The 14,080-nt window shown below is 42.4% G+C and overlaps 2 protein-coding genes across 2 annotated transcripts in view; both read left to right on the forward strand.

Moving 5' to 3' along the window:
* LANCL3 (LanC like 3) overlaps positions 1-2,882 on the forward strand; it is a 104,009-nt gene extending 101,127 nt beyond the window's left edge. The window contains exon 5 of the mRNA XM_032331307.1: positions 56-2,882. Within this exon, the coding sequence (XP_032187198.1) occupies positions 56-215 (160 nt within the window). The 3' untranslated portion in view covers positions 216-2,882. The remainder of the gene's footprint in view (positions 1-55) is intronic.
* Positions 2,883-10,774: 7,892 nt separating this feature from the next.
* Positions 10,775-14,080, forward strand: part of XK (X-linked Kx blood group) — a 40,145-nt gene continuing 36,839 nt past the window's right edge. Inside the window, exon 1 of the mRNA XM_032330764.1 lies at positions 10,775-11,206. Coding sequence (XP_032186655.1) covers positions 10,962-11,206 — 245 coding nt within the window. The 5' untranslated portion in view covers positions 10,775-10,961. The remainder of the gene's footprint in view (positions 11,207-14,080) is intronic.

The raw sequence follows: 14,080 nt of genomic DNA on the forward strand, positions 1-14,080 counted from the left end.
ATAATCTGGAAACCCTCGTGTTAAAACTGTTCATATGTTCTTCTTCTTCTCATAGGTTTGCTGAGTTTTTATTTACGGAGGAATTCAAGGCCGGCTCTCGTGTCCTTGAAAGTATATACAGCTTGTATGAGGGATTCTCCGGGACCGTGTGCTTTCTGATCGATCTGCTGCAGCCCAATCAGGCTGAGTTCCCTCTCTTCAGCGTCTTTGTCTAGAAGGCTCCATCTCCCACTGTGGCCCTGCAGAAGGTCCCTGAGATTTCCCGAGCCTACCCGAGGCAGTTTCCACATAAGCCACATTCAATGGTATCACAACCATGAGCCTTAACATTGCCGCCAGAAGGAAGGAAGGCAGGGAGAAGGCAGGTGAATGCAACATGATACCAGACGGAAGGAGGAACAGTTTGAGAACCTGCAGAATTAAGACCCCACAGCTCTTCTAAACACCGCAGAGACTTAAAGTTTCAGGGAATAGTTGTGAAACCAGAGATCAGAGGAAAAAAGGAAAGAGAAATCATCCGTTTTTCAGTTATGGCATAGAAAACAAAGCTGAAATGTGGACTATGTCGATAAGATGCCAGTACTTTTGCAATTGGAAAGAGAATTTGGCCATTTGTGGGTGCCCTCCACCCCTACATTCAGAAATGAACACAATAAAAAAACCAAAGTAATTGCCCAGCTGCAAATTGCTAGGAAAGATAAAATGTCAGATTGCTGAAGGACAAAAGAGGAAACTCCTTTATTTATTCAAATTCATGTTTTTACTGAATGGAGAAATTTGCAGATGAATCTCTATCTTTAATCATTATCTGGGCCCTTCAAAGGAAACATATCATAACCTTTTATTTTTGAAGATTTCGTTTTTAAGTAATCGCTATGCCCAGTGTGGGGCTCAAACTCACAAAACTCAGTTTAAGTCCTGAAATTTGAAGGGTCTAACATCTCTTTTGGGCCTAACATCTCTTTTCCTCGTTCCCTTTTCTTTCCTAAAGCTCAATTAGAATAGTAAAGTTCATAGACTAGCAAATACTGTAGTAAGTGTTGCAGTCAAGTATTTTTCTCAATTTGAAATGTGAGCTGTGTCTTCTCTATTGTTAATTCATATTAAAATGCTTATGTAATCCCTATGAAACTATTAGCTGAACTGTAAAATACACTTGTGGTAAAAATTGCTCATCTCAAAGATCAGGGTAGCCACTACAAAGTTATGTCGTTTCTGCCTTTCATGGAATACTAGGTCTCCTGGGACAGGCAGACCCTGGCTGAGAATGAGACCTAGTGATGGTGAAAAGAACATTGCTAAAGTTCATGCTGTTAGATTAAGAGATGAGTGAACTCGTTGGCTGATTGCCGTAGTCCTCAAGACACAGGCTCCACTAGAAACTGTCTACGGTCCCCACTGAGCCAAGCTGTCATATTAAATTCTACCCTGCTATAGACATGTAGAAATTGTAAAACTACTTCAGGTAAATAGGGGTTTGCAGAATACAGTAGATACACCTGTCAGGTCAACGTGAGCTTACCCAGTTCCTAGAATTTGGTTACTGGCGATTTCATACATCGGAGTAAGGAGGGACTTGTGTGCCATACAAGATTTAAGAATTATTGAAATAGTCATCAAATATTTGCATATATGTGATAGATGAAAAATATATGTGTGTATTCTACATCTATCTCCATGTAAACCCAAACACTTATTAATTCAGTAATTCCTAACTTCTTGCTTTATAGATAAACTGGGAGGAGTTGGGAATACTCTGTTGCCTAAAATGTGTGTGTGTTTGTGTGTGTGTGTGTTGACATGTATGTGTGTGCCATGTGCTCTGTGTGTGTGTGTGCATATGTGCACACTTATTTTCCTGGGAAGAGGTTCTCTAGCATTTACAAGATTCTCAAAGAATCTGTTGGCGCTCATCAGAACAAGCAAGGACAAAATGGTTTTGAAAAACATGCACCTTTTTCATTTATTATTTCATTTTCATATCCTCAGATATAAATAGATGAAATTGGCTTCACTTGTTCATTTTGAAAATACTCAGGCTGGAGCAACATCACATAAATAACAGCTTCAGATGACTCTCAAAGCTGGGTTCTAGAAATTCTTTCATGAATAGTCGAGGCCCTCTCAGAAAGCCTTAAGGCAAAATGCCTTCTGTGGAGTAGTCTCCTTTTGAAATGATAGTGGTATACCTGTTTTTCAGCATCTGGTTTCAATGCATTCTCTTTGGCCTCTAAAGGCTGAAAGTAATAAGCATACAATATACCGGGCTTTGTGCAATACATGTTTTTTTTTATCATCCGCCAAACCTTCAAGATGATTTAGGTAATTGATCCAAAGTCTCACAGCTGGGACGGGGCAGAATGAAAATTCAAATCCGGGGTTTCCCTTCACGAGTATGTTTGTTCAGTCTTCTAGACTAGAATCTGGGGATACAGCAGTAAACCAAAGTCCCTTCTGGAAGGTACCTTTGGTTTCTGTTTGCTGATCCTTTCACCGTTCATTTTGACACCTGAAATCTAAAGCCCTAAGAAGGGATAATGTAGTTTGACATATGAGTTTCATTTCTAGGAACTTCAGGACAACTGGACACATTCATCCTCGCCCACCCTCTTAAGGTCTAGCAGGGTAACCATGACCTTGTGCTGACCCTTCGGAAAAGGCAACCCTTTTGTGTGTCAGATCCAAGCAAAGGCCATGTTTGAGTGTTTCTTTATGAGTTGACACCTGGGTAAATGAGAAACAAGGGTAAGCTTGTTTAGCACTTAAACATGCTGATAGTTTTCATTTTCCTGAAAGAGTTGAATTGTAGCTTTTGGGAGACCCTCTTCTATCTTGTATTCTCAAGAAAAGGGAAAAGACCCTTAAGTGTTGCAGTAGAAAGCATGGCATGTCACTTCTTTTTTTTTTTTTTTTTTTTTTTAAAGATTTTATTTATTTATTTGACAGACAGAGAGAGATCACAAGTAGGCAGAGAGGCAGGCAGAGAGAGAGGAGGAAGCAGGATCCCCGCCGAGCAGAGAGCCCGATGCGGGGCTCGATCCGAGGACCCTGGGATCATGACCTGAGCCAAAGGCAGAGGCTTTAACCCACTGAGCCACTAGGCGCCCCGGCATGTCACTTCTTATTTCCTTAACCAACTTGTTCCCTTCTAAGCAGTTACATCCTTTTCGGAATACGTGCTTGGGCAGGTTGCCTGGTGAAGGCTGCAGGGACATTTTCACCACCACTAGTGTAATTTTAACATTAGTTACTGTATGTGGCATAAATAGTTATAAACCCCGAAGGTAACAGTGGAAATATGTGAGGATAGACTGAAAGCATCTCTCCACAGTGGGGAGATTGGAATATACTTTAAGAATGGGAAGTTTTGGAGAATATTACAACTCTGTGAATTTGTTTCATTAACACAATTATGGACCTTCTCTTCCACACATACTCCCAAATATCATATATTTTGCCCAATCGCATTTCAGCCATCAGTTTTTACTTTTTTGCTCCATTTGTAACCTAATAACTGAGGTTCAACAAGCAGGTTTTTCAGCATAGATACCCTCTGTGATTCTTCAGGCAACTGACGACACTACTAGGATAATAGTATTTACTTTATGGTCATTTGAGAAACAGTCATTTTGTTGGACTGTGTTAAATAGCAACTCTTTCATGGCACTATATAATTAACTTCCTTTGACGCACTAAGATTTTAATCAAGGTAGTATTCAAATTGTTTCAATTCCTGTAGAGAACAAATCTCAATAATTTCAGTGCAACTTATGCAAGCTTGTGATTTATAACCATGCTGAGGAACACATAAAGGGAAAAAAACATTAGTATTGCAAAGAGCCTTCTCCACCTCACAGGGTTGTCCTGAGGATTGCCAATGATAAAAATGGATATAAAAGAGTTTTGTAACATGCAGGTCCTTTATGTATTTTAAAGGGAACCTAGGTAGGTTTTTTAAAAAAGTTTTTATTTATTTATATGACAGAGAGAGAAATCACAAGTAGGCAGAGAGTGGAGGGAAGCAGTCTCCCTACTGAGCAGAGAGCCCAATGCGGGCCTCGATTCCAGGACCCTGGGATCATGACCTGAGCCGAAGGCCTAGAGGCTTTAACCCACTGAGCCACCCAGGCACCCAGGAACCTAGATTTTAAGTACCTATGATGTGTGTAGAAAACTGTGCTTGATTTTGGCCTCAAATAAGCATTTTAGCCAAATGGAATCTCCATATGTGGATACAGTGCTTGGGGTCTGGATCACTTGATGGGTAAAAATGAATATATTATATTCTTTTTTTTTTAAGATTTTATCTATTTATTTATTTGACACACAGAGAGAGATCACAAGCAAGCAGATAGAGAGAGGGGGAAGTAGGCTCCCTGCTGAGCAGAGAGATCATGACCTGAGCCAAAGGCAGAAGCTTAACTCACTCAGCCACCCAGGCGCCCCTAAATATATTTTATTCTAGAACCAATCCTGACCATAGTATTTGTGCCTCCTGACTCACTGGGGCTTAGTAAATAGGAATAGGCTGGTTTAGCTCGAGCTCCTTTTAATGCAAATATTTATTTTGCTTGCTGGAAACAAAGGATTACAGTGCCAGTAATGTGAGAAAAGGAGCTGGCAGGCGAGCTCTGCAGAGCAAAAATGAACTGGGAAACAAAGTATTTTTGGTTGAGTTTGTAATTCAGGCCTCAGTGTAATTCAGGCCTCAGAACTGTGTGACATATAGCAATAGAAGCATACTCTCAATTACATATGAGGCCTTTGGGGGATCTGGGTTGTTTATTTAACACTGTCCCAAATTAATAGCTAAATGAACAGCCTCAGATTTGCCAAGACCATGTTAACTTGGCATAAACTTGGCCAGGAAAGCAAATCGAAAGGCAGCCACAGGTAGGTGGGGAAGCTGGCTGGTGTTCCAAATGTTGTGGGTTTTATTGCTTCCTGGGACCTCTAATTCCCACCCACCCCCACCCCCATCACCAGCCTCCCCTGCCATTCAGCAACTTCATGTCCTCCCTTTGGTCTTTAAATAGTACATTCTGATGTTTATTTTTTCCTGTGTGTGCTTAATCATGTGACCTCCTTTTGCCTGGGAGGGCAGGGTTTCTCCTTATCTCTTCCATCCAGGTCGGTTTGTAGCTAAAAGCTCCAGGCTCCATGAGGCTGGACTCCCCTCTGGACAGAAGGGCTGACCTCAAGGTCAGCCGCAGCAGGAGTTGGGCCCATTGTGCAGTGGGGTCGCAGGTCCAGGACAGTTCACCCTGAGCACAGCTGTGCAGGAGGATAGAATGGCAGCTGCATTGTCCTGCTTCTCCTCCATAAAGAAACCTCCTCATTGTATTTGTAGTGTTGTGGAAAATGCCAGAGTTGATGCTACATTAAGTATCTGGGCCTCCAGCATTACCATAAATCTCCTACTGGGCTGTGGGGGCGGGGTGCCCTCTCTCCCTCTTTCTTTAATTGGAAGTGCTAATGAATTGAGGCCTGATGGATGATGCCTCTAGGGGTAAAAAAACGTTTTAAAAAATTCCCTTCAAATATTGAACCTTGTCATTTCCACCTAGACTCTTCCACAAATGGCAAAGTCCCTGATCTGATCCGCAGAAATGCCTGCATCTTTGTTTGCCTTCAGGTACCTGTTACTTCCACCTCTGAACTGAATCTGAAAAATCATTTAAAAGGAAAACCAAATCATATTTTTGTTCTTTGGAGCAGTTTGTTGGTGAGTCATACGATGGAAGGAGCAGGCTAGCTTTCCTTTTCTTGCCTTTCTACCCCCGGTGCAGTATCAAGGAAGAAGAGAAACAAGGAGAAAAGATACACGAGGTGAGGCTTGACTGTGGAGGACCGCGAAAACAGTTTGCAAGCCCTTCCTGTTTGTTTGCTCTTTGGTTTTTCTTAGCCCTGCCCCACCCCATACGAAATTGCGTGTGTGTGTGTGTGTGTGTGTGTGTGTGTGACAGAGAGAGAGAGAGAGAGAGAGAGTGAGTGTGTCTGACTTAGGGAGAGTCAATATCACATATTATATAAAACCCAACAGCTCTTAGATATATTTGAATGGTGAATTAGTATATGCTGATTAATGAATGGATCTTCACTGTGTGTTAACTGCCCACTAATAAATTAGTGCATAATTAATGAGGGCCCTCGTTACACTTCTAGTTGTCTATCTTCAGCATTCACTTTCATTAAAACTTCTGCCAGGTTAGAGCCATTAGTAGCCAACTGTAGGAGACAACAGATGTGAGTTTCACAAAGAGCCGAAAGCACGAGTCAGATACAATTTAAAATTTTTCTAGTAGCCACATTTAAAGAGGAAAAACAAAAAGATGAAATCAATTTGAATAATGTATCTGATTTAGCTCAATGTTTCCTGAATATTCTCATCTCAACATGTAATCAGTACACAATTATTAATGAGATATTTTACCTTTTATTATTGTTGTTATGAATCTTCAAAATCTGGTGTGTATTTTATACTTACTGCACGTTGCAAATCAGACCAGCCACATTTCACAGGACTCACCAGCCACATGTGGGCTGGCCACTGTGCTGAATATCAGAGGGCTGGCATTCACTGCTGCTTCACAGTCCTGATGAGGTTTTCCCACAGCTGATGTATGTTTTTGTTGTTACAAGAGGAAATGGAGACAAACCACTGCATGTTATTTGAGTCCTGCGGTGTTTCCCCAAATTCTGAACACTAATACCAAGAGCTGCCCTGGGGAAAAATAGATTCTGTGATTAAATAAGTTAGGCAAGTTCTGATCTTTTGCCCCCTTTTGGAGATTTTTATGGTGTATTAACATATCACAGACTGAGAAAGCCCTCTTGGATAAAGAAACCTGTTTGAAGTTGTTGAGCTGTGTCTGTAAGTTTCAACCTCCTGATTGTCCCTGTGGCCCAGCTGCCAATGTAAAAACATGGTTAGTCTGACATGCTATGTTTATGGTATACTTGCAAAATTTGTCTTTTCTACAGTGGAGTTTTAATACTCCTCCCTACACCCCGGCCCATTAAAGATATCAGAATGATGGTTCTGTCCCAGAATATTAATCCCTATTAATTATCTTGTCCTCAGAGACCTGAGATCATTCTTTACTACACTTTTGGGGACAAGAATTCTGAAAATCCTGCAAGTGTCTCTACATGAGAAAAGCTTTTGTGTCTTCCCCTCCTTCTCCACTTTTCTTGGAGCCTATCTCTACTTATTCTTTGTATTCAGAATCACTGGAGAACCAAGATACATTTCCTTGTTCTAGAACCCCGTAGTAAACTGAAACCAGCAGATGGCTTTAATGTCTTGCACATGGATGTAGATCTTCAGAAAGGACCCAAATACACACCTTCCTCTCATACTTTCAGAAATTATGAGCACTCTAGAAAGATGAGGAGAGAAACATCTGAATGTGTATAATACAGCCTTTTAAGTAGAGTAATACCGTCCTGCTATTGCTTTCTATTTTGTGTGTGGTGTTGATTTACATGCTTTAATGTGTACTGTTTTTGCAAAGTATGTAAGCTTAACAGCTGTCAATCTTCAGCAAATGATCTTTTTGCCTTTGTTTTAGTGGGACCTCTGATGCCGCCCCCATACGTTTTGCTTTGTTATCTGTGCTTAAGTGGCAATTACGAGTTATCAACTTCTGTCGCTGAATTTGGTCCAAGTTGACTGCAGTAACTCTTAATAATGTGTATGTATTCAAATAAGATTGATCTTAATGATCAGTTTTGTCTCTTGTTTTTTCGGACTTTAGTATTTCAGTAGTAGAAACGTCTTCTGAAAACTAACAGCAGAATCCCTTTGCTCTTGAAAATGCAAAGTATACCATCGGGTTTATATAGACTCTCCAGGAGTAGGAGTGGAACATTTGAAATGCAAGAGTTTGGTTTTAGAATCTGTCTGATCATGAAGGGCAGCCCCTTCTCTAAAAAGGAAACAGCTTTCCCAACTTTGAACATCTGGGGGAGCTCTACTTGGAAAGGCAGTCTGAGTTTTAATCTCATGGATTTAATGGCGCTAAATTAACAAACATTTTTAAAATGGATTTTGTAGAATTTAATTATTAAGGAAACACTTTGCAAAGCCATATAATGGGGAATAGTCAAGCACCACATGTTAGTTTTGGAATGTGTATTTACCAAGTGAATAGGATTTACTTCACCAAAAAGAGTTTTTGCACAATTCACAATACTTACAGAAGTATGATTGTATCAATGGAGAAAAAAAGCTCACCCTCCTAATGATACATTTCACATTCTCTAGTAAACTAGTGCAATTCTTTATTATTTTAGGGGATACAAAAGTATAATCTGTCAATAGAATATAACTGCTTATTCCTAATTGTATCTAGGAATGAATACACACTATTATTTAAAGTAGTCTTAAATTTTGAAGAACTGATCAATAAATTAATATTATTAATAAAATTGTACTCTTTGCAATACACTCGCCTCAGCACAAATGCAGATTTAACATAAAATTATAAAAAATACACCAAATAATAGAGATTAGTTGTTATTACTTTAAACTTCTAATTCCCATTAACGTTAAGTCCAACACCAGTTATCTCTTGCATATAACTAAAATTTTGAAAGTCTTGCACACAAAATAAGAGGCTTCTTCAAAAATGTCTTTTTGCCAAAAACAGGTTCTACGACCTCTTGCTAATTATATTATATTTCTTTAGGGGTACTTTGAGGCGCGTTCAAAGACGTATTGTTAGCAGTTAGGTCTAAATTTAAAGCAGAACATTCTGCCAGATATTTTACTATATCACAAAATGTTGTAGTACTGTATTTTATAATGAAACCAAATTCTCAAGTATTCTGGTATGTTACATATTATTATACCAAAAAACCACTTTCTATAAGTCTATTATTATGTACATAATATTTAAAAAAATGGGTATTTCAGTCCTAGAAAGAAAGTATAATGTAATACGTGACATTAAATTGATCTTTAGTCAAAGTTCGCTTAGGTATTACAGGGAAAGAGCAATCAGAGGCTTGAATGTATACATTATTCTCAAGGACAAAATGGTAAATGATAATACATAAAGACACGGTCACTGGGGCAAGTTAGCTGGGGTGCACACTGAGAAGGATCAACTTGCAAATGCTCATCAGATTTTAGCTTTTGCTATTGGTTGTTCCGGGAGGGGAAAGTGCTACAGTCAGTTGATCTTGCCTCCCCTTCATGTGGGGGGAGTTTCTCACCGCCTTAGCGTGGTATAATGAAATCTCTTTAGAAGCAAGCTTGAGTCAGAAGCTTAGAGACGCACCTTACTGTTTTAAAAACTGCTGTTACAATGTTCTAAGCACTGTGATCTTTCCAAATGTGTTTTCTGTATTTTGTACTGTAGAAAATAATTCACCATAAACTGGGCTCTATAGTGTTTAAAGCAATGTTATTTATTGGCTTATCCTTCCCCATATTTATGTACAGTCTACTTAATCATATGGAACCTGTGATAATCCTTTGCCTTAAATTAAAATTCAATGCTAAATATTGAGTGCGCTCTAATTAATAATTCTAAGCTACAAATTAATTTCTCCTTTAAAGCTTAATACGGTGTCAAATAAAATATTACCCAAATATTCTGTGGAGTGTTGCTGCCTATTCTGTGTTTGTGACAGTGTGTGTATCTTGATCCAGGACATGGTGGCCTGCTGGGTTCTATAAATAGATATTAGTAATCCTTTCGGAGAATGGGCCTGCTACCTCTCAGCTGTCGGCTGTATCCTCCCCTCAACCCTTGTAAATAGATTTTCCCATGCCACACAAGAATGAAGAAAAACAGCCCTTCGTGTTCTCTCCCTCTACAATTTTTGTCTTGATGTCTTCTGAATCTTCATATTCTATTTGTGTCGACATCATTTTCCTAAATAGAAAAATGACAGATATGCCTTATGATTGATGGACTGCCCTAATTTCAGCTGGGAAAGGGACCTTGTAATTATTAAGGTCTAATCCCTTATGGAACAGGTTAGGACCAGAGTTTTAGGGAGATTTAGTGACTTGCTCAAACTCTGAGGGACAGGGGGGTGGGCTGAGCCCATCCTGATGTTGACAAGGTTGTCACAAGCTCAGTGAGTGAAAAGGAGTTAGTTCTGGGGCTGGCACACACTAGCAAGCAGAGGTATGCCTTGGGCTAGAAAACCGTTTCCTTATTAGGTCCTGGACTTCCCTCTGTGAGTTAGTCACAGTTACAGAGGAATAGATTGTGTAGGCAGTTTTTCTGGGAGAGCAGGCGTTGGCTCCTAAGGATTGTCTCTGATGCTGTTCAACCACAGCAAACAGCGTTTTAGACCGCTGTATCTGGAAGACTGAAGGGCATGCTTATGGGACCCACTGGAAAGGTAAATCCTGGCTACAGGACTTTACACTTGTACTTTGAAAAGCATCTGTGTGGCCTGGGTATTTTTAAATGACCGGAAACGCTGGTTCTTTGAGGAATTAGGCGTTCCCTAGGCCCACAAAATAGAGACTGGGATGAAAAGGCGTCCAGACCCGGATTCTGGGCCCCATTGGTCGCAGTTTTTCAAAAGGATGTGAACGGGAGTGCGGCCCAAGGGCTCTAGGACCCAGAGGCTGAGCACGGGGCCAGAAGGGCCCGCCGCAGCCGTTGGGGTTGCGGCGCGAGCAGTCGCAGGACGCAGGTTCGCGGCCCGCCTGAGGACTGTCGCCGCAGAGACGCAGCGGGCAGTGTGGCGCGCGGGCGGCGCACGGTGCGCGTGGGCGTGTCTCGGCGGGGCCGCGCTTCCCGCCCCACCCCAGCCCGGCCGGTCGCCCCCAGGCCCCGCTCCAGCGCCCCGGCCTCTGGGCCGGCCCGGTGCCCTCGGCGGGCAGCGCAGGGCGCGGGAGCAGTCGGGGCCGGGCATGCCGGGAGCCCCCCCAAGGGGCAGGCGCCGCCGCTACCCCGTCTGCCGCCGGTGCGCGCCGCTGACGCGCGGAGATGAAATTCCCGGGCTCCGTGCTGGCGTCCGTGTTCCTGTTCGTGGCCGAGACGACGGCGGCGCTGTACCTGAGCAGCACCTACCGCTCGGGCGGGGACGGCATGTGGCAAGCGCTGACGCTGCTTTTCTCGCTGCTGCCCTGCGCGCTCGTGCAGCTCACGCTCCTCTTCGTGCACCGCGACTTCAGCCGCGACCGGCCGCTCGTGCTGCTGCTGCACCTGCTGCAACTCGGGCCGCTCTTCAGGTGCGTGCGGGCCCCCGGGTCCCCTCCCCGCTGCCCTGGCCGAGAGGGGCGGCCTTCCGGGAGGGGCGGGTGGCTGGACTGGGTGCCGGGCCCAGGCCCGCCCAGCCCTGCTCCTCGGGCCCCACCGTTCCAGTCACGCGAATGCGACAGAATCCGGGGAGAGTGGGAATAAAGCTGGGGCGGACCGCCTTCTTCTGAGGTTCTCGCGTATGAAATTGCCAATATTCAACTGAACTTGACCAACAGAAACGGTAGTTGCATATAGTTCGACCTCGTAAAATACAAGACTTCTCTAGGGTCGGGTGGGCTCTGGCAGGATTGGCTTGTGTCGTGACAAACCCTTGAGAAGTGTGTGGGTTAAATCGCCTTTAGAGCAAAAGCGTGTGCAGATTCTTTAATTTATCAAACACGTGGAGTTCCCTGTGTGCCAGGCACTGTTCTGAGCGCTCTACAAATACTAATTTATTTAATTCTTACGCAGAGCTCTAGAAATCCACGCATCATTCTCTTGGTGTGGAAACAGGGTTGTGGAAATACCTTCCGGCCCTGCCTAACTTAACAAACACAGTCGTTGAAGCTGGAACACAGTGTGCCTTGAAGACACAAACTTGCCTGCGTTAAGAAAAAAAAAAAAAAACCATTAGTGGCATTTCTGGAAATTAATTTCTATTAACACAAAGCAAGTAGAATGCATGGTAGTGAAGTAGACTGGCTTAAGGACCATGAAGAGAGTTTAAAATGTGTTGTGTTGACACCTTTCAACCCTGCATGGAAAAGCAAAACAAAGGATTCTTATCTGTATTAGAAAGCAAATTATAATACAGAATTTATTTTTTTTAAAGATTTTATTTATTTATTTGACAGAGATCACAAGTAGGCAGAGAGGCAGGCAGATAGAGGGGGAAGCAGCTCCCAGCTAAGCAGAGAACCCAATGCAGGGACCCTGAGATCATGACCTGAGCCGAAGGCAGAGGCTTAACCCACTGAGCCACCCAGGCACCCCTATAATACAGAATTTATACACAGGAGAGAGATGAATTGGAAGAGAGAGAAAGGCTAGAGCTCATCTGCGGGAAAATTCAGGTAGCCAGGAATCTTTCCCTACCGGTCATCTAGTCACGAATCTTTCCCTACCAGGCAGTATCTCCCCTGCCCCAACACACCCAGAGACAAAAAAAAAAAAAAGTCCAGTAGCAAGATTGATTTGAGAGAGGCCTATTATAAAACTTTGCACTTCATATTAAATACAGCTGTCCCCAGCTGACGTTCAGAATACTGCCCTGCAGCTCACACACAGTCAGGACAAACTGGGTGAGCAAGTCTCCCAGCCTCCAGAAGCCACAGAATCCTAGAAAGGAACAGAAACAGGTACACTAGCGGAACTAAAGCGTTGCTGCTGACATCTGAGAGCAAGGGAAGAGTTAGGAGGGAAAAAAAGAAGGACAGAGAGAGAGAGAGAAAGAAAGAGAGAGGAATTTTCAAAGTCGTGCAACTTGGAGCTATTTAGTGAGGAGTTAGTCCTCTCTGGCCAAGTAGGCGACAGCATCCTGATTGTAATTCCCCCCCACCCCCCACCCCCATTCAGTAAAATCAACGGGATCTGACTTTGGGCAAGGCACTCATTCTTTATTAACCTCATCTGTGAAAAGAAAACTCATTGCTCACGATGTTTAAATGAGGTGACAGATCAAGGGAAACTGATAATTCTCAGCTTGTGCTACATGGTTTGCTAAGATCCCTCAGGATGCTGAATCCTCGCCATGAAGTAGATGTCACTGTTCCCATTTTATAGATGAGGAATAGGACGCCTCAGACCATGTTTGCAAAGCTTCTTAGAAATTGAATTCGGTTTGGGGCGCCTGGGTGGCTCAGTGGGTTAAGCCGCTGCCTTCGGCTCAGGTCATGATCTCAGGGTCCTCGGATCGAGTCCCGCATCGGGCTCTCTGCTCAGCGGGGAGCCTGCTTCCCTCTCTCTCTCTGCCTGCCTCTCCGACTACTTGTGATTTCTCTCTGTCAAATAAAAAAAAAAAATCTTAAAAAAAAAAAGAAATTGAGTTCGGTTAAAAAAAAAAGAAAAGAAATTGGGTTTGGTTAATTATGTTCCCCACACTATGAAAGAAAGCAAAAGAGTGTACATTTTACCAATAGTCCCATCCTAAATTAAAACAGTTTGGTTATCTTGGCAAAATCTAAGCAGATGACCTAAATAGCTATCCAGGTGAGTGATCTCTGTCATTACTGCCATTTAAAATCTTTCTAAATTCTAATAGTGACCCAAGACAAAGCTAGTGATGTGATATGTATAAAAATAGGATAGCACATATGAACCTGAGCTCAGGGAAATATGCCAGGTTGTAGAGAGTGGTAATTTCTGGATGACGGACTTATGGGCACTTTTAATTATCTCCTGGGAAATACAGAAAAGTATATCATTTTCTCCTTGTTATATACTACTCTACATTTTTCCATTTTTATAGTAAAAATATTTTAACTTTATTTTTAAAAAGGGTGGGTATTTTGAAGAGAACTTCTCAAGCTATATAAAAAGTTTCAATACCATAAAAAGACCTATTTCCAGAAAATTCTGAGTGGGTCATTGTCTTCTTGGGGGAAAAGCAAGATAAGACAAAAAATAAAGCACCGAACCACCCTCTTCTGTCAACAAGGACTCTCTCATTCTAATGGAGCTGATTTATTTCGAGGAGATATTGGGCCCATCATCTTAGAGCTGAGGTACACAAAACATGGGTTCAAACCTCTTAGCTTCCAGATTAAGGGAAAAGTGATTTGCTGTTGTGTATTCTCAAGACTTAATGTCTTTTTTAAAAAAATTATTTGACAGAGAGAGAGATCACAAGTAGGCGGGGGGGGGGG

The sequence above is a fragment of the Mustela erminea genome, chromosome X, assembly GCF_009829155.1.
Source record: "Mustela erminea isolate mMusErm1 chromosome X, mMusErm1.Pri, whole genome shotgun sequence".
NCBI lineage: Eukaryota > Metazoa > Chordata > Mammalia > Carnivora > Mustelidae > Mustela > Mustela erminea.